This window comes from Ictalurus punctatus, chromosome 18 (assembly GCF_001660625.3).
Source record: "Ictalurus punctatus breed USDA103 chromosome 18, Coco_2.0, whole genome shotgun sequence".
Lineage (NCBI taxonomy): Eukaryota > Metazoa > Chordata > Actinopteri > Siluriformes > Ictaluridae > Ictalurus > Ictalurus punctatus.
This window is the reverse complement of record NC_030433.2, coordinates 9,552,501-9,573,729: the sequence shown is the minus strand read 5'-3', so window position 1 is coordinate 9,573,729 and position 21,229 is coordinate 9,552,501. Positions and strand designations below refer to the sequence as shown.

The following is a 21,229-nucleotide window of genomic DNA, read 5'->3' as shown; positions in this document are numbered from 1 at the left end:
GTTCTCTTGGATTAACGCTCACAAACTCGCCGCTCCTTCAAAGACATTTTTTTCCCTGTTCATTTTCCATAAAGCCGAATTTCTTTTCATTACAAGCTGCGCCGCTTTGATACCAGTCATTTACACTGTCAGTGTGATGACATGCACACTGTTCAGACAGGTTACTGCAGATTCTCCTCTACACACACACACACACACAGATGCCAGCAGCTACCGGCTCACACAACCGCTTTACATTCATTAAACTTGTATGTTGTGTGCTGCAGAGTGCCGGTATACTCCATCTGATCTCAGTATGCTCTCTGTCTGCTCTCTATCTGATCTCCATTTGCTCTCCATCAGATCTCTGTCTGATCTCAATCTGATCTCCATCTGATCTGTCTGATATCTGTGTGCTCTCCATCTTATCTATGTCTGATCTCTGTCTGATCTCTGTCTGCTCTCCATCTGATCTCCATCTGATCTCCATCTGATCTGTCTGATATCTGTGTGCTCTCCATCTTATCTCTATCTGATCTCTGTCTGATCCTTGTCTGCTTTCCACCTGCTCTCCCTTTAATACTCTTTGCCAGCCTGTTCTGATGTGTTTTGGCACATGGGTGGGCGGGACTTAGAAGCCAGTGTACATGTCTATTGGTCAGCTCAATCCTGGAGTGACATGTCCTCTGACCCCTTAGCCATGCCCACTCAGTGATCTGTGCTGCCTCATAGAGATTAATTTTTTAAGTCTTTGCAGTAAATTGTATTATTTTAATCTATTCAGTTAAATGATTAAATTATCAGCCATCTAAATCACACAGTAAACTGCCTGAGTCGAGTAAAATAGTTAATAATAGTTATTTTGTGTTATTTTATAAAGGATTCATGCCTGTGTTTAAAAGAATTATTTTTCACAGCAAACCAACACATCAGTATCTGACTGAATAAGCTTAAACACGATTAACAGACTCAACTGATTCATTCAGAAGGTGTGGAACAGAAATATGATTCACACAATTCTCAAATTAAAAAACACAGACAGATAAACATAAATGTAAAGCTGAATAACATCTCTGATCATGAAGTCAGTCATGGGCATGTTGATTATGGAGGAAACATTGTTCAGGAACGGTTTGAGGAACATGACAAAGAGTTCAAGGTGTTGACTCGTCCTCCAAATTCTCCAGATCTCAATCCGATCGAGCATCTGTGGGATGTTCTGGACAAACAAGTCCGATCCACGGAGGCCCCACCTCACAACGTACAGGATTTAAAGGATTTGCTGCTAACGTCTCGGTGCCAGATACCACAGCACACCTTCAGAGATCTTGTGAAGTCCAGGCCTCGACAGCTCAGACCTGTTTTGGCGGCACAAGGGTGAACTACACAATATTAGGCAGCTGGTTTTAATGTTATGGCTGATCAGTGAATATCACACTGTCATGTGAAAAAATAAGAACACCCCATGGAAATTGTTGGCTTTTTTTTTTTATTTTTTTTTTTATATATTTGGACAAGCAAACATTTGATTTTGAAACAGTGCCTATTAATAAAGTTGATACACTCTATGAAAGACACACACAGTTGACATTTTCTCGTAATTTTCACAATTTAAATTAAATTAACAAAAAAACAGATCAGTTACATGGAAAAAGTAAGTACACCTCTACATTTATCACACCATCAAGACCAACACCATCAAGATGAACACCAACTGGAAGTTGGGGTCAGACATGTTACAGTTCCTCTGGAGCAGGGAATGTTAAGGGCCTTGCTCAAGATCCCAATAGAGGCAGCTTGGCTGGGGCTTGAACCCCCAACCTTCTGATCAGTAACCCAGAGCCTTAACCGTTGAGCCACCAAAAGAGCAGGAATTTTCAAATAATGTGCTCTGGACAAACGGATCAACGATAGAGTTGTTTGGCCACAGTAATAGCAGACATATGTGGTGCAAATCAAAGACAACTTTTCAGGAGAAGCACCTCATACCAACTGTGAAGCACGGTGGTGGAAAGGTTATGGCTTGGCGTTGCTTCAATTCATCAGGGACTGGACAGCTTACATTCACTGATTCAACTATGAATTCTGCATCATATCAAAGAGTGCTTGCACATAATGTGAGGTCATCTGTCTGAAAGTTGAAGTTGAACTGAAAGTGGAGCTTTTTACAGCATAATGATCCTAAGCAAATAAGCAAATCCACCAAGGATTAGCTCAAAAAGAAGACATGGAGAGTTATGGAATGACCGAGTCAAGGCCCAGATTTGAATCCCATTGAAATGTTGTTGGAGGACGTGAAACGGACAGCACATACAGGAAAACCCTCCAACTTCTTCCAACTGAAAGAATATTGCATGGAAGAGTGGTCAAAATGTCCAGCAAGCCTGGTGCACAATTATGCAAAACGTCTACAAGAAGGTTATTTTTGCTAAATGGGGCAATACTAGCTTCTGAGGCCAAGGCTGTACTTACTTTTTCCACAGAAGAATATGACATCAATTGATACTTCTGTTGAATAAATGATTGAAAAAGCAAAATTTTCCTTGTGGTTTTGTTCAAGTATATCAACTTTATTAATAGGCACTGTTTCAAAAATGATCAAATATTTGTTCGTCCAAATATGTCAAAGAAGCCAACAATTTCCCTGGGGTGTATTTATTTTTTCACATAACTGTGTGTGTGTGTGTGTGTATATATATATATATATATATATATATATATATATATATATATATATATATATATATATATATCACAGTTCGCAGCTAAAGTGCTAACTCATGACTGATTACGCCACAATGGACGAATCTTTGGTCACATCAGTTTCATGAGGAGATATGGTACGTGTGTGTAGCATGATCGTGGCTTTAAACTGAGGAAGTGTTTAACTCTAATGCAAGTTTAAAATATTTATTTCATAAAACTAGAACGAGAAAATAAATGAACGGTGGTGTCTCACTCACTCGCTGGTATTAGATACATCCTGAGACACAAATAATTCATACATCCCAGGTTCTGCTGCTAAAACACTTTAAACCACCCCCCAACCCCTAAACAGACACACACACACACACAGTAAATGGTGGAACGTTCCTCATGTGATTGCGTCCCACTGTAATAATTAACAGATCCTGCAGTCGGGGTCTCGGGTTTATCAGAACGTGACCCTTTGATCTGCTCTGTAGATTAAGCAGAAGCTCTGAGAGACTGCACAGGGGTTAGGGGTTAGGAGGTTTGTGGACAGCCTTGTTCTAATCTCCAGATCCCTCACAGGATAATAAAAGTGAGGCTTCACTCAGCTCTTCTTCTTCCTCACCTCTGAAAAAAGCAGAAAATGGACAGGAGGAGGCACCATGAGGAGACACCATGAGGAGGGACCATTAGGAGGCACCATGAGGAGGAACCACGAGGAGGAACCATCAGGAGACTATTGATATCAGTAATAATAATCTCACTGCAGATGTAATCCACTCTCTGTGCTGTTTCACTCTGAATGTCTCCATTTTCCTTCTTCACTTCTCTGCCTAAATCTATCACCTGAATCAGAGACTCAAATTATTTTCCTGTTTGGTTTTTCTAAAGTGTTCACCTTTAAAGAAAAATTCAAGAAACCAGTAAATACAGTTTTAAATAAAAAGTAAAACAGGAGAAAATAATGAAGAAAATTAAATCCAGATTCTGATCTGACTGATGAATATTTATTTTATTTAACTTGTTTTAATGTGTTTGACCAGGAAATTAAAGTGGAATATACAGCTAATAAATAAAAAAATATATATGTTAATAAATAAACAAATAAACATAGATAACAGGAGAGTTAAAGTGAGCCACTCACCGGATTGGAGGATCAGACATCCCATAATACTCCCAAATCTCCACTAATCACTGATCCGTATGTTTAAATAAAGTCATTATTGCACTTTTCTGACACATACAAATGTCTGAATATGACGTCTAATGTCACCACACACACACACACACCATCCTCAAAGTATTTGTTTTAAAGCAACATAAACGCCACTGACTTTTCCATTTGACATTTTACTGTTTTTGTATTGAAATATTTTTTTGCTTTTGCTGTTCCTTAATTCTTTGTTTTGAAAACCTCACGTTACTTTTTATTAACAATGTGTGTGAGTACACAGTTATACATCCACATAGCTACACAGCTACACATCCATACATCCACACAGCTACACATCCACACAGTTACACATCTACACATCCACACATCTACACACCTACACAGCTACACATCCACACAGCAACACATCCACACATCCACACAGCTACACATCCACACATCCAGACAGTTACACACCCACACAGCTACACATCTACACATCCACACATCCACACAGCTACACATCCACACATCTACACAGCTACACATCCACACAGCTACACATCTACACATCCACACATCCACACATCTATAGAGCCACACGTCCACACATGCACACAGCTACACATCCACACAGCTACACATCCACAGATCCACACAGCTACACATCCACACAGCTACACATCTACACATCCACATCTACATATCCACACATCTACACAGCTACACATCCACACATCTACATATCCACACATCTATACATCCACACATCTATACATCTATACATCCACACATCTACACAGTAACACATCCACACATCTATACATCCACACATCGACACATCCACACATCTACACATCCACACATCTATACATCCACACATCTACACATCCACACATCCACACAGCTACACTACACACATCCACACAGCTACACATCCACATATCCACACATCCACACAGCTACATATCTACACACATCCACACAGATACACATCTACACACATCCACACATACACAGATCCACACCACAGCTACACATTCAGACATATACATATCTACACAGCTACACATCCACACATCCACACAGCTACACACATCCAGGCATCCACACATCTATTGTTCCTCACTGAGCTCCACGACAGTTTGGTTCAATATAAAACTTCTAACAGATTTGGGACAGTTCAGAAATATCATATTAATATTTAACGTCGATGGCGCATGACGTCATACGCACGCTAGCATTAGCAGACACCCAGAGTCACCGACAATGACTTTCTTCAGTTTACTGTTTATGTCAACGTTACCTTTTATTCCCAACATGACCAACAGATTCCCAACAGTCACCATCAGATGGAGGCAAAATCATCACATGATTGAGGAAGAAAGTCCTCTAAGGCAGGGGGACATTTTATATTAAACATCGTGGAGATCAAACAGTGATGTACGAGCAAAAACGTCGGGGTTACGCATGTAACCCTGTTCCCTGAGAAGGGAATGAGACGTTGCATTTAGCATAACCGTATGGGAATGCCTTGCACGCGTGACCGGTATCTGAAGCTTGTGTAAAATCATGCCTCTACTTATAGGCTTGCCATGATCAGGTGATGTGGCAATTAAGCTCATCGCATGATATATATATGGCACCTGTGAACCCCGCTGCCAGCCTCTAATATCCAGGCTGTAATAACAAATGAATGTTTGTGGCGTACACCACCCTGCAGCCGCACACACATCCTGCAAGGATACCCCTTTGGACAAAGCCTTTGAGGAGGCGACCGCCCTAGTGGAATGAGCTCTTATGCCCAGAGGCGTGGCGACACCACGTGCCTCGTAAGCCATAGAGATTGCTTCCACTATCCAATTCGAGATACACTGCTTTGACACAGCATCACCTTTACTGTTGCCGCCAAAGCAGACCAGCAGCTGCTCTGACTTATGCCACTGGCCAGAGCGGTGGACGTAAGTACAGAGAGCCCTTACTGGACACAGCAGGTGCATCCTCTCTTGTTCTGGTGTGAGGAAGGGAGGAGGGCAGAAAGCCTGCAACACCACAGGGTGGGCAGCCGACGTAAGCACTTTAGGAATATAATCCGGCCTAGTATACAGGAAGGCCTTCGCTAATCCAGGGGCAAAGTCAAGGCAGGAAGGGGCAACAGAGGGAGCTTGTAGCTCTCCCACTCGATTGAGAGATGTCAGGGCAAGCAGAAGAGCTACCTTTAGAGTCAGAAGCTTCTCAGAGGCTGACTCTAAGGGCTCAAATGGGGCCCCTGACAAACCTTCCAAGACCACAGAAAGGTCCCAGGAAGGTATGCGCAGGCTGCAGATGGGCCTCAGCCGTCTGACACCACGCATGAACCTCGAAGTTAGAGGATGTTGCCCCACAGAGACTCCATCAACAGGGGGATGACTGGCCGAAACGGCGGCCACGTAAACCCTAATTGTAGAAAGAGCCCACCCCGCTGAGAAACGCTCTTGCAAGAACTCCAGGACTGTAGCTATTGTGCAGTTCACTGGGTCTAGCTGACGTTCCTCACACCACAAGACAAAAAGCTGCCACTTGAGTGCATACAATTTCCTTGTGGATGGTGCTCTAGCATTTAACATGGTCTCTACAATCTCAGTTGTGAGACCAGAATCTATAAGCTGGTGCCCCTCAGGGGCCAGACCCACAGTTTCCGTAGTTCTGGCCAATGGTGATTAATCAGCCCACCGGCTTGAGACAGTAGATGCACTCTAAGGGCTCAAATGGGGCACCTGACAGACATTCCAGGACCACAGAAGGTCCCAGGAAGGTATGCGTGGCCTGCAGATGGGCCTCAGCCGCCTGACACCAGGCATGAACCTCGAAGTTAGAGGATGTTGCCCCACAGAGGCTCCATCAACAGGGGCGTGGCTGGCCGAAATGGCGGCCACGTAAACCCTGATTGTAGAAGGAGCCCACCCCGCTGAGAAATGTTCTTGTAAGAACTCCAGGACTGTAGCTATTGCGCAGTTCACTGGGTCTACAGTGGATCCCTGCTGATGGGAATCTCCCAAGGAGTGCCATCTCGCAGGGATATTATCTCTCAGAACCATATTCGAGCTGGCCAATAAGGTGCTACTAGCAGCAGACATAGACTGTCTTGGCGAACTCTCGCTAGAACTTGTGGGAGCAGAGCAATGGGCGGAACAGCGTACAGATGTGACCTCGGCCACATGTGCACCATGGCGTCCAGCCCTAATTGTGCGGGAGGAGTGATGACGAATGACAGCGGGCCATGTGTTGTCTCCTCGGAGGTGAACACATGCCATCCCGCTTGGCCAAACCTCGCCGTATGGACTCCACCACTTGTGGATGGAGCCATCCTGCTCCAGATGAGGGATGCACCAGAGTCCGTGAGCTGGACAGCTGTCTAAGACTGTGCTCCAGCCCATGAGGGAGGTGTCTCTCATTACCGTCTTGTGCTAAGGAGACATCCCTAGAGTGTGACCCAGGGCTAGAAACCGGGGACACTCAAATTCTCAGAGCATGTTGGCATCGCCGCGTGACACTGATTATTCTCAGAGGTTTCGTCCTTGGACGAAACCCCCAACTTCTCAGTCACCACTGAACGGTCTCCTGTGCAATAGGCCCATAAACGCCAATAGTCTCCCAAGATCCAGCTTTATCTTGCTCAGTGTTGATAGGATTGACCCTACGCATGTTGGGGATAGACACGCCCTCATCGTAGTAGAATCCTTATAACCTCGGCAGTGGCCGGCCCAGATCTGCGAGGCTCCAAAACCCAACTCGCTCTGGCTTCCGAGAAAAGCGTGAGTCGTGAGCCAAGCTGCTTAATGTAGACGTTACCATGCGCAGCCTCTCAAGGCTGCCATCGCATGCTACATTCCTAAACACTTCACCCAGAAAGTGTGCACTATTCCCCGCGATGAAACGGGAGCAAGCCGTAACATAGTTCCTGAATTCTTTCTCGCTACTTACTTCCCTCTCTTTTCTTTTCTTTTTCTCTAAAAAAGGAATAGAAAAGTTTAGAGATTTTGAGAAAATATCGAGTAGAAATGAAGCGTTTTTGTCACACAAACAACAGACATACAGTCTCACTGAAGATAATAAGGCTGGTGGCGTGGAGGAGCACAAGGTCTCTAACATCCATCAGCTCCTTGATGTCGTCGTGGAGGAGTGGAAGAGGACTCCAGCGGCAACCTGTGAAGCTCTGGTGAACTCCATGCCCAAGTGGGTTAAGGCAGTGCTGGAAAATAATGGTGGCCACACAAGCTATTGACACTTTGGGCCCAATTTGGACATTTTCACTTAGCGGTGCACTCATTTTTGTTGCCAGTGGTTTAGATATTAATGGCTGTGTGTTGAATTATTTTAAGGGAACAGCAAATTCACACTGTTACACAAGCTGTACACTCACTACTTTACATTGTAGCAAAGTTTCATATCTTCAGTGTTGTCACATGAAATAATCAAAATATTTACAAAAATGTGAGGAGTGTACTCACTTTGAGATACTGTATGTGTGTGTATATATATATATATATATATATATATATATATATATATATATATATATATATATATACACACACACATTCATTTTATTAATTTATTTTAGTTCATATTGTGTATAAGTATTTATGCATTATTTTTTATGGATGCACTGAAAAAACACCGAATTAAACTACAGTCCTAAATTAATAATATATATTCTGGTGTGTGTGTGTGTGTGTGTGTGTGTGTGTGTGTGTGTGTGTGTGTGTGTGTGTGTGCATTGGGTTCTTTTCTGTTTTGGAAAAACAGTTGTGTAAAGTTTTAGTCTGAAGTTTATATATGTAACACTAATTTGTAATAAACAAAACAATGGTACTGAAAATTTGCCCCGCACCATTTGATTAATCAAAAAAATAATTGGACAACTAATCGATTATGAAAATAATCGTTAGTTGCAGCCCTAGCTATAATAATACAGAATTACAGTGGAGACATGTACACTGATCACCCAGTACAGTAACATTAATAATAAATTCATTTCTCTGATGTTACACACTTCCACTGGACACTGAGATCTAAATTACTCCTGATAACGTATTTAACATATTTAAAGCAAGGCGTGTGTGTGTGTGTGTGCGTAGTGATTTATCATTTTAACATAGTGCTATTTTATTTTAGTATAATAATAATAATAATAATAATAATAATAATAATAATAATAAAAAAGGGCACACTGTGATTTAGTGGTTAGCACATCCACCTCAAACCTCCAAGGTTCGATTCCCACCTCCTCCCTGTGTGTGAGGAGTTTGCATGTTCTCCCCCTGCTGCGGTGGTTTCCTCCGGGTACTCCGGTTCCTCCCCCAGTCCAAAGACATGCATTGTAGGCTGATTGAACTGAATGTGTGTGTGATTGTGCCCTGCAATGGATTGGCACCCCGTCCAGGGTGTACCCCGCCTTTTGTGTACCCCATGCTCCCTTGGATGGGCTCCAGGTTCCCTGCAACTCACAAGGATAAGCGGTACAGAAAATAGATTGTTGGATGAATAATAAAAAAGATGTAAACCAACTGTGCTCTCCTGTACCACAGTGAAATACACTTCACCTGCATAAATACTGAGAAACCGGGTTCTACTGAACTGTACAAAAAATATGATAACAAACACGGAAAGTGTGAAAGAGCACATCCAAGCTTTAATCCTGTTTTCAGGTGTGTGTGCGTGTGTGTGTGTGTGTGTGTGTGTGAGTGACAGATTTTCCCCCAAGCTTGCTGTGATGGCGCCTCACTGACTGACGGACTCCATCTCTCTCTCTCTCACTCTCTCTCACAAACACACACACGCACACACACCTGATTGCCCTCTGTGTTACTGCAGTGAGGCCACACCCTGATGGCTGATGGGTAATCCATGCTGCACATGCTTTAAGTTTGGGGATGAGTGTGTATTTCCCGTGGATTAGAACAGCTCGGATTGGAACGAAGCCCACACCATGGTATGGGAACAAGACCGCACACTGACCACCTGTGTGTGTGTGTGTGTGTGTGTGTATGAAGATGTTATAAACAGACTGTATGGTGTAAATGACATGCTGAGTCCCAAACTGCATACACATTATAACATAATCTGATGTAGTGATTAATTATGTTTAGTTTGTCATGGTAACCCTGAAATTCCTGTTTTGGCTGCTAAATTATTAGCTTACTAAATCACGTGTGCTAAATAGACAAGATTCTTTAGTACAGGACATGTAACATGTATGTGATTTGGGACACAGCCCATGACTGTGTTTTACACTGTATTATTCCAGCAATGTTAGCGCATAGCTAAGTGTTTAGCCACAACAGCAGCATACAGCGTGTAGCTCCGTCCCAAATCACTGCGACACCTAAACACACAGAGTGGACTCTAATACACCGGGTTGGTTCTTAAATTTTATTTTAACTATGAAATTAATTCAGAGGCCAAATGTTCATTAATTTTCCCCACATGCTCAGATAAAAACATTCAGTTACACTATGAGAGAATGAAGTAATCACTAGCTATCTATTCTTCAACGAAGTGACAGAAATTACATGAATTAATAAAATAAAATAAATTATCACTAATTGTATTTTGTTTGATGTGACTATTCTCACATTTTATACCCAGACCAATTCATTTTGTTAAACTGTGCTAAAATAGTCTACAAATAAAGTCACTTCTTTGCTGGCAGACAGTTAGCTATTAGCTTATAATATTAATTTAACTGAATTTAATTATATTTATATAGCTCTTTTCACAATTATCACAAATCAGTTAAACTGTATATACATGTATTATCTTTAGATCAAGACTCTACACTTCACTATTCTTAGGCAGCACTCAGCACTCAGCACAGTTAGCTGGTAGCTTATTGCTAACAACACAATCACGGAGATGTCCGTTTTTCCACACTTTATACCTGGAATACACCGAGGTGCAAAATGGCGTCATTCTGAACTCCCGACTTCCCGCTTCAGAGGTACGTGTACACACACACACACGGTCATTTATAACGGTACACAATACCCAGGTATGTAGTGCCATCTAGTGTCTGAACTCACACACTGCAGTTTCCACACAAGGTCACAGCCGAATTTCTCTTCTGTAACGTGACGTGTTAGTGAGACTCCATTAACCTCAGCTTTAATTGGATGAGGAGAAATGGCCTGATATGATGGGGTAATAATCCTCCTATGCTTGGTGATGTCATCAAATCTCAGGAGACATTTAGAGAAAAAGAGATGAATTAATGTCAGAAACTCAGTTTAGGTTTAAACACTGGTGATTTTTCTTTCAAAGAACTGAAGAATCTCAGACGACTGGAGAAACAAATCTGAGAACATGAGAAACTGTTTATCACAGGGGGATATTTTATTAAAACATCTGTCATACATTATATATATTTTATACTTATATTTAATGTGAGTGCTGCACATCACAGAAAGAAACAGAATGTAGAACTAAACAATATGTCGCTATGTCACAAACACCAAAGTGCACCGAGTGTATCACCTACACCCACATCATGCCCACTTTCCGGAATGTACCACCTACATCCCCCCCCCCCACCCACCCACCCCACACACACACACACACACACACACACACACACACACACACACACACACACACCCCTCCACTGTCCTGGACTGTTCTAAATGTATTACTCTCATCACATTCTGTTACACAGTTTATTCTTGTGTGTTTTATTTGGTAAATCTGAATTAAAATAATATAAATGTAAAATTTTATTCTATTTATAGATTTAACAGATTGTTAGGTTTAGTATTTTAGGTGCGACAGCAACTAATCATGATCCTGCAGTTATAAAGTGTTTTTAAGTCATTTCAGCATCACATAAATGTCAAGTAGTGTGTACACATCAGTCATCTATCAGAGCACTCAGTGTGCCTGTGATGTGTTACCACAGAAATGGCTAATTTCCCAGGGTGAGTAAAATCATCCCATTATTAGCATAACGCTATGTTAAGCTAAGTTGTTGGTTATTTGTTAATGAGGTCACCATCTTGTGACGTTTAAAAACACTAAACAGAAGATCTCAGGTATTTGAAGATCTCAGGTATTTCCTGCATTAGTGTGTGAGATGAGGGATTTGGGGGGTGGGTGGGGGTGTGTGTGTGCGGTCATACACAGTCCCATCGGTCTGTAATAAATTTCAAACAGTCCTGCAGTGAGACAAGAACACAAACACACTCTGAACCACCATCTCAACATAAAATCCACAAGTAACTCAATACACATCTTTAAACTCTGATAAAACCACAGATCTCCGTATTAGTGCCCGAGACAGAGTCTAGATTCTCTATAATTATAGAAAGTGTCAAAATTAATGATGGTAGTAATTCATACTAATTTGACAAACTTAATTATCTAATGATTTTCAAACAAAACTAAAAACTCAGGCAGAGCTCAGATCAGTGAAAAGAGCATAGAACCAAGAATCGAGCCCTGAGGAACACCGCAGGCTGCACAGACTGAGTATAAAGTTATTATTACATTTTTAACAGAAATTTTCCTATGAAACATCTGACCATGACTTTTAAATTCTGTGATGCAGGAAAACGTATCAAGAATTTTATTCTATCTGTATTGTTTGGGAAAATGTTTATATCCAGAGGGAACTGCTTATTTTATGCATGGAGAGGAAACACCACATGACACAGGTCACATGACATCAGCATATCTGGGGCTCTAAAGTGGAGATCTGTGTATGAAACTCACGAAGCATTAAAAAGATACGGATATAAATTTATTTGGCATCAAGTTTGGCCATTTCCTGCACGTAGATGCCGATGCTCTCGCTGTCAAACAGGACGAAGTAGACAGTCTTGATGGAGGAGGACATGGTGGACACGAAATAGCTGCTGATGGCTTTCAGGATCAGCTGAGCAGCTGTCTGCTTTGGAAAACCGTTCCTAAAGAGACAGACAAAAAAAAATCCACACACAGACGTCACAAAACTATTTTATAGTCAGTTCTAAGTCAAACTACAGTGGGTTAGAATCCATATAATTTACTCAATGTACTGTGGAGAAGGCAGACATTGTACTAATGATGGTGTGTGTGTGGTGGAGGTGAGAGTGCTGGTGGGCATGACAGTGGGCATGGCAGCTGGCATAGGTGTGATGGTGCATGTTGAGGGTGTAGGTGTGATAATGGTGGGCGGGGTGGTGGGAGTGGCAGTGGGTGATTTGTTACCTGCCGCTGCCAATGGAGGGAAACGCCACAGATTTGAGTTTCTTCTCGTCAGCCAGAGCGAGGCAGTTCTTCACGGTTTTATCCAGCAGCTCCTCGCACTTATCTGAGCCCCAGCCAGGACTGTTACAGTGGATCACAAACTTCGCTGGAAGGCCGTAACCTAACGTCATCGCCGCTGCGAGGGGGTGGAGTCAAACACGTATCAGCTACAGATCCAGGAGTAAGACGAAAAGCACCACAGACAGGAAGTGTTTCATTGAACACTTTTAGAGGGGGAGGAGCTTGTCAATTAAGGAGGAGTTTAGAGCAGAGCTGCTACCATCTTCAGCAGAGGGCGCGTGGCCATCTGATCCAGACAGCACCTCCTGCTGGAGGGATTCCAGAAACATTTAACTAGGAGAGAGCCTGAGGTTAACAAAGAATTAGAACTCTCCTATTTCCCATGGATCCTAGCTCCCAACTTCTATAGTTCTCTATTACCCCTGTTAAAAATGATGGAATCACCACACTTAGGGTTAGAGGATGTTCACTCGGATGTTCACTACAGACATACTGCTGATTCATCGTGCCAAAAAGTTCTAGTTTTATTTCACTGCTTCACAGAACAGAATCCCAAAACTTCTGTGGCTTATTTATGATTTTCTTGTGCTTTTGGGTCAAAAGTGGTGTACGTCTTGGAGTTCTGTCATGGAAACCTACTGTGTGTAGTACGCACCTTACTGTGCTCACTGAAACCTCAGTGCCTGTTGCACCAAGTCTTGCTGCAGGTCTTTTGCAGACACTTGAGGGTTTTTCACAACCTGCCTTCTCAGAAATCTGCTTGCAGCCGTTGATAGCTTTCTATTTCTGCCCCGTCCAGGTATTTCATAAATTTTCTACCCCTAGCCAGTTCAGGTATTTCATGTGTTCCAGCTCAAGCACATATGGTGCAACTAATGAAGCTCTTGATTAGGTTAGCATCAGGTGTGCTTGAGACAACACCTGTTCTGCATATTTGTGCTGTTGTGAGGGATTCTATTCAGGGGTGAATAATTTTGAGACTGGAGAAGTCATTATAAGTTGCATTTTTAATTGAATTTGGGGAAAACACTTGAAGCATTCATTATGTCAAACTATTGCAATTGCTTTTGTTTGATTTGTTCATTACAAACAGCAGAAAGTCTACATTTTGATTTGCAGTGGGGGGGCGAATAATTTGATTGCAACTGTAAATGAAATTGAATTGATTTTGGTGGAAGGAAATCCCAGTCTGGACCAGATTTAGCAGGATTCTACACTAATTCCTAGTTCACTAGTCTTCAGGTTCCCTGGGAGGGTCAACCAGGACTTAGCGGCACCATTTAATCTCACCTTGATGCCTTGCAGAATACCCCGGGATAAATCAGGATTATCTAGATTCCCTTGAAGGAGACGTTGGGGTTCACATTTCTGAATGTTCCAAATCAAGTTCCGGAGCATTAGATCAACTGCAGTTCCTGTCTGTGGTGTTTGATACACATGCTGTATGAGTCAGTAAAAATTGGGACACAGCCTCACCTCCAGCCACCTCCAGAGGGCCGTTCTTCTTGCGCAGCTCCAACACAGCTTCACCAAACTCCTTCCCACCCTTCTTCTCCAGCGCACTCCCTAAAACACCACATCATCACTCGCCCTGCTCTGATTGGTGCATCTCTAATTTACATACTGAAGCCAATGAATGACGGACGGAAGAATGGACCAATCAAAGTTGAGTGGGTGGAACTTGGACACAAAGCCATGCAATAAATCAGACCTTCACTCTTGTCGACTATGTAAGGGCGCCTCGCTTACATCACAGTGCTGCAATGCCTTCTGGGTAATTTCCTACAGTGATGTCTCACTAACACTCGAGTTGATGAAGTAATTAAGTAAGATGGCGGAAATTAACAAGGGTTCATTAAAGGGGAAGCTGCATGTTTCCATATACATCTACATATTTATATTCTCTCTCTCTCTCTGTTATTACTGGGATTATAATAGTGTATTTTTCGGGTAACAGGTGTGTGACGGTGCCTCAGGTGGAGGTGGAAGGTGTGTTGCTTTACCTACTTCTCCACCCGTGTGGAAGGTGGAGTTGGTGGGATGAACAACAGCGTCACTGTTGATGGAGGAAATATCAGCTTGTACGACTTGCAGCTACAACAACGACAACAAACATACATACACACACACACACACACACACACACACACACAGGCAAACGACACGGTGTGAAACCTGATGATGATGATGATGATGATGAGCAGAAGGAGGAAGAGCAAGACAGCAGAAAGCGGGAGGCAGCGAAGAGGAAGGAGAAGCAATGAGGAGGAAAAGCCACAGGAAGCACTGCTCAGATCTGAGATCATCCTCATCGTCATGCTTTTACACTTGGGACATTGCTAACAATAAATTAAAGCGTATATCGTCCGGTTCAGTGGTTAGTGTTTGGATCAAGTGTAACTCATGACATATTCATCACAACTAATGTACAAGCTCCACCCTCATACCTTAGGCCACACCCCCAACCTGAGTCTGCCGCTGGTGTGGAGTGATTCTGCTTCTGCTTCAGCTATTCACGAGGTTTCGGCTAATCGACAACGTTAGCATCAGTTCATCCGTGTTTGGTGATTTACTTAGAGGGTTTCTCAGATCCACCTACATAAAGACGTTTTGCATCATCAGGAACGAGCCTCGCTGCATTCCTCAGATTACAGCAGTATTAACAGCGACACTCGTTTATCAGGTGATTGCAGGAAGGCAAAAACAGGAACTGAATTCAGGGCCTGTGCTGATTAATCCAGTAACTCTGCTATCGTGTGTGTTCTCAGAGTCAATCCCATAATGCCGTTCTCCACGACAGTGTGAAAAAGAAATATGTCTATGACTCAGGAACACAGATACAGGTGTGAGATAGCTGTCTGTCTCATAGCAAACTGCCAGAAGTCTCTCCGATTGTAGCATAGGAAAGGAAAAGATGATTTATCAGCACAGGCACAGAGAGACAGGCGGAGAGAGATGGGCGCAGAGAGACGGGCGCAGAGAGACGGGCGTGAATCCAGCATGAGAAATTTCTCACCTAAATCATCTTTAAGGTCAATCTCAGCGTTAGTGGGATTAATGACACCTTCCACATCAAAACCAGCCAAATTACTGATCTCACTGTGAATCAGATTCAACTGCAGGGAGAGCATGCAGACAGACAGGCAGAGAGACAGAGAGACAGACAGACAGGAAGACAGACAGACAGGCAGGAAGACAAGCAAGAGAGACAGACAGAGAGAGAAACAGACAGAGAAACAGACAAACAGGCAGAGAGACAGGCAGATAGACAGAGAGAGAGAGACAGGCAGGAAGACAAGCAAGAGAGACAGACAGACAGAGACAGACAGACAGACAGACAGACAGACAGAGAGAGACAGACAGAGAGACAGACAGACAGGGCAGTGAACAAGGCGCTAAAGCAGAAGCTGAATGCAATAAAATCACAGTGAAAATTCTCTCCTTTTTTTTTTTTAAAGCTCTTTAGTGTTAATGCTGAAACAGGAAATTGTCATGTGACTGCCAAACAACCAATCACATGCTTTCCCTTTAGCCCTTTAACAAAAACAGGATTCTGTATCTGTGTTCATGTACGTATCATTACCATAGAACTAAATGCCATAAAACTCTGATCCTGGAGAACCCTGTGTACTACACACTTCAGTGTTCTCCCCTCTCTCTCTCTCTCTCTCTCTCACACACACACACACACACACTGTCTCACTTCAGCTCAGTGTTAGACCGTTAATCAGCTGATTAGTGTGTTCAGGTGTGTTAGAGCAGAACCAAGGGTTTGCCAGGAGCAGGGTGAGGAATCTGTGTTCTACAGAGATCAGGTTCTGATTAGAACGGTTCTGTACCTTCTGTCCCAGGAAGAGGCTTTTAGACGAGAGAACGGTGAAGCCATCAGACAGAGAGTCCGTGGTGCTGTCTGCACTCACCGCTTTACTGCCATCACCACGCCTCTGTAACACACACACACACACACACACGCAGAGTCATACTGACTATTGGGCACACAATAATAATAATAATAATAATAATAATAATAAATAATTGCAGTAGAGCAGAAAATATTTCTGAATTATTTTCGGCAGGAGCACCCAGCGTGTGGGTGGGTGTGTGTGTGTGTGTGTGCGCGCGCACACCTTCACTCTAGAGGACTTCTTGCTGGGGGGTTTTTTGGCAGCTGGTGTTTTTTTGGTGGTTTTGCTCTTGGCCGGTGGAGGCGACACCACAACCTCCAGTTTACCTTTAGCGCCTCGTTTCTTGGCGAGCAGCTCGGGGTGGATGTTGGGTAAAACTCCTCCTGCAGCAATCGTCACACCTTTCAGCAGCTACACACACACAGACACACACCAAACAGAAAACATGGACAGAGAAACACTTTGGTTCAAACTCCCAAAGTGTGTGTGTGTCCTGTGTATTTCAGGTGAACAGCATTTTGTACTACCTTTAATGCACACATATACACACACACAGCAGATGGACAGTGTGTGTACCTGATTGAGCTCCTCGTCATTAGCGATGGCCAGTAGGATGTGACGTGGAGTCACTCGACCTTTCTTATTGTCACGAGCTGCGTTACCCGCTAACTCCAGAATTTCAGCTACAACACACACACACATACACACACATTGCATGTTAATATTAATAAGAACAACAATAATACATAAATAATAGCAATGATTAAGAAATACATTTAAGGAGTAAACAGGTGAATGTGTGTGTACCTGTGAGGTACTCCAGCACTGCAGCGAGGTAAACAGGAGCTCCGACCCCGATGCGGTATTTGGGGAGGTTGTGTTTGATGTACCTCAGCATTCGGCCCACAGGGAAAATCACTCCTGCTCTCACCGAGCGAGATGTCTTCGTCAACTTCTTCTTCCCTCCTCGACTCGACATACTAACACAATATGACAGTCTACACACACACACACACACACACACACACACACACACACAGTAAACCTAAAATGGGTAATGTTAACATCTCGTTATTATTTTTTACAGTCATGATGTGTTCTAAATAAAGTTTACTTTATTACTCCTGATAATGCAACTGTTTTATTTTACAACTTTATTTCATAATAATAATAATAATAATAATAATAATAATAATAATAAAGTAGGGCAGTGGTGCAACAGAAATACAGATTATTGAGAAGTGAGTTTAGCGGTAATGATCAGGCGCATGCGCAGGTCAGCTGTTTAATATAATAATTTTTTATGACATTGATAATAAACATGAAATTAAACATTAAAAGCGCGCGCGGATCATGAACGAAGTGTAAAGCGGAAGTTCTCTCGGGTTTAAAAGCGGAAACGCCCCTGCACCTCTGCTGCCATTAAAACATTCACTTCACTTCACTTCACTTCACTTCACATCTCTCTCTCTCTCTCTCTCTCTCTCTCTCACACACACACTCTCTCTCTCTCTCTCTCTCTCTCTCTCTCTCTCACACACACACACACACACACACACACACACACACGGTTAAAACGACAGCGCGCACCTCTTCCGCTTCATGAGCGAATAATTAACCAATCAATTAATCACTTGTTTAATCAATCAGTCCGATTAACAAATCAGACAGTCTGGGTACTTACAGCACTCACACACAGAGGGAGAAACCTGACAGCACCAAGACAGGAACGAGTCTGAGCAATGTCCTCCACTCCCACAATGCTCCGCGCACCAGCTGACAGCAGCCTACTTCCGGGTAAACAGGAAGATCAGGAGCTTGCCTCAGAAACGGAATGTTTTTTATTTATTAAGTAAAATTTTTATTTATTATTTCTTTTCTCTCTTACAGCTGAACCGAGATCATGAAACCTTTTTCCTTCCTGAGTCTCTGATCAGATTTAACTCTTCATCTTCATTTTCATCAGCTTCATCATCTTCTCTCCTCCAAACAGGGGATTTAAACTTGTTTATTTGTTTGTTTGTTTGTTTATTATTATGAGTTCAACACTGCAGAGTTTAAGATTTTCTTTAAGGCTCTTAGACAGTGCTGGGATTCAAACTTACAACCGTCCTCTCACTAACTCATTAAATACACACATTAAACACACACGCTATAAAATACCAGACTAAAGGGTTTTTTCCACAGTTCAGTTCAGTCAAATCCTCATGGATATAACTTGAAAACATAATTAACACACAGAAGACCATGATTTCCGTTTCATGTCTTTGATGATGATGATGATGATGATGATGATGATGATGATGATGATGAGCAGGATGATCCACAGTTTCACCTGCATGTTCTGTGAGGACAATTGGACGCTGGTTATCCTCAGAATCTCTTTCTTCTACTTCCACTGGCTGGACTGAGCGGATCACCCAGGAACTGGAGAAGAACCCGTACCCCTTACTGCACCATCCAGGACCACCACACGGCAGTATCAGGAGAACCACATCATCTTAGACCACCATATCACGACCACCACCCCATCCAGGAACCTCATGCTTCTGTTCCAGCAGCTGTGCAGGATCAACACTGTACTCAGATATAACTAGAACTGATAAAGGTTCTGCATTTTCCCTCTGTGTAGAACCCTACTACGGTCATGTTTTAAAAAAATAAAATTAAATTAAAAATAAAAATAAAAAGATAGACAAAGCTTCAAGTGGAACCCCATTAAGAAGCTTAGAGCCCTTAACTGTGTGTTTTGTATGTGTTTATACCAACACTAGATGTCAGTAAAGGACTAAAAGATGGACAAACGAGGGGTTCCTCAGTGGTTCTGGGGTTCTTCTGAAAATCATTAAAATCTACACAGACAACCTGTGTGTGTGTGTGTGTGTGTGTGTGTGTGTGTGTGTGTGTGTGTGTGTGTGTGTTTGTGTGTGTGTGAGACATTAACTTTAGCTAACGTTATTAATGTATTATAAATATGTTGCTGTAAGAGGTATTATTAAAAATCATAGATTATATTTTGTGTTTTTATATAATCATCACTTATAATCTTATTGCTGATGTTTCTGTTGTGTGAATTGTCTTATACACTGGTAGGTCTTATTTTTGTTTTAAAAAATATTTCCATACATAAATTTATGTTCATTTACCTCTGTACTTCTCTACCTGCTATATTCAGACATTAATAACGCCTGTAACAAAGCAAACCCAATGAAATATGTTTAATATAAAATGAGTTACAGCTGATTTTTCTCACTGGCTTACAGGTGAATAGGATCTTTCCAATATGGAGGATGCATTGATGTATCATGCCAGCTAGACAGTGGCTAATTTTCTTTTCTTTTGTTTAAAAAATAATTTAAAAAAAAAACTTTTTATTTAACATTTTCTTAGCATTTTAAATGAGTTAAAATGTATTTTATTATATCAAGTGATTTTTTTAAATTAACAGACAAAAATGTTAGCGATATTTGAAAATGCATCATAGATGTAACAAACAATTGCACACTAGAGGGGGCTTAATGCAGATCTGTAATGTAGATTTTCAAAGTTTTAACTGTTTTGTGCTTCATGGAGAATCACATTGAGTCAATATAATGTTCCATTTCTTTCTTGAAAGATATAAAACAGGTTTGGGTTGGGTTTTTTTTTTTTACAGGAAAATGTACATTTGTGAAAATGGAATTTTGCCATTAAAAGAATAAAATGTAATATATAAACCTGACTGCACTTGTCTCTACAGTTCTCCAAAAGACCAAATAATACATGTTTCCATAACAACATAAATCAGTATTCTGTGTAATAATCACAAACCTTTTGCCAAAACGGTCTTACAAATCGACAGAGTGCCAAAACAAATGCACCACAGTTTCAAAGTCACAAAAAGTGAAATTATAATAAATATCACCTTAAAATTGTACAAAGTAATGTCTCACTGGGTAAATCCTATATATAATTTTAAGTGATACCTCTTTGACTTTGTTTGTAATTAAATATAGATTAGGTATAAACCAAACCTTTTCCCAAACATTATTATATGTCAAACGATTCCAGTATGAGTAAATATAAAGCAGTATAAATAAATATAAAGCAGTATGACTGAATATAAAGCAGTATGAGTAAATATAAAGCAGTATGAGTGAATATAAAGCAGTATGAATGAATATAAAGCAGTATGAGTAAATATAAAGCAGTATGAGTGAATATAAAGCAGTATGAATGA

At 41.7% G+C, this 21,229-nt stretch overlaps 1 protein-coding gene across 3 annotated transcripts; it reads right to left on the bottom strand.

Moving 5' to 3' along the window:
• Positions 1-11,173: 11,173 nt before the first annotated feature.
• LOC108279047 (core histone macro-H2A.1) lies at positions 11,174-18,787 on the bottom strand. Of its 3 annotated transcripts, none has more exons than XM_053687621.1 (9): positions 18,695-18,787; positions 17,818-18,008; positions 17,587-17,693; positions 17,233-17,421; positions 16,945-17,049; positions 16,122-16,221; positions 14,582-14,671; positions 13,046-13,220; positions 11,174-12,762 (listed from the first exon to the last, which is right to left on the bottom strand). In XM_053687621.1, the coding sequence occupies exons 2-9, from the start codon at positions 17,987-17,989 to the stop codon at positions 12,597-12,599; spliced, it is 1,104 nt and encodes a 367-aa protein (XP_053543596.1). In that variant the 5' UTR covers positions 17,990-18,008; positions 18,695-18,787; the 3' UTR covers positions 11,174-12,596.
• Between the last annotated feature and the right edge of the window lie 2,442 nt (positions 18,788-21,229).

Coding starts and splice junctions, on each gene's coding strand:
- LOC108279047 (XM_053687621.1), bottom strand. CDS start 17,989: ATGTCGAGTCGAGGAGGGAAGAAGAAGTTGACGAAGACATCTCGCTCG. Junction 17,050..17,232: donor AGAAGTCCTCTAGAGTGAAG/GTGTGCGCGCGC, acceptor TGTGTGTTACAG/AGGCGTGGTGATGGCAGTAA. Junction 13,221..14,581: donor CCCTCTGGAGGTGGCTGGAG/GTGAGGCTGTGT, acceptor ACCCCCTCGCAG/CGGCGATGACGTTAGGTTAC.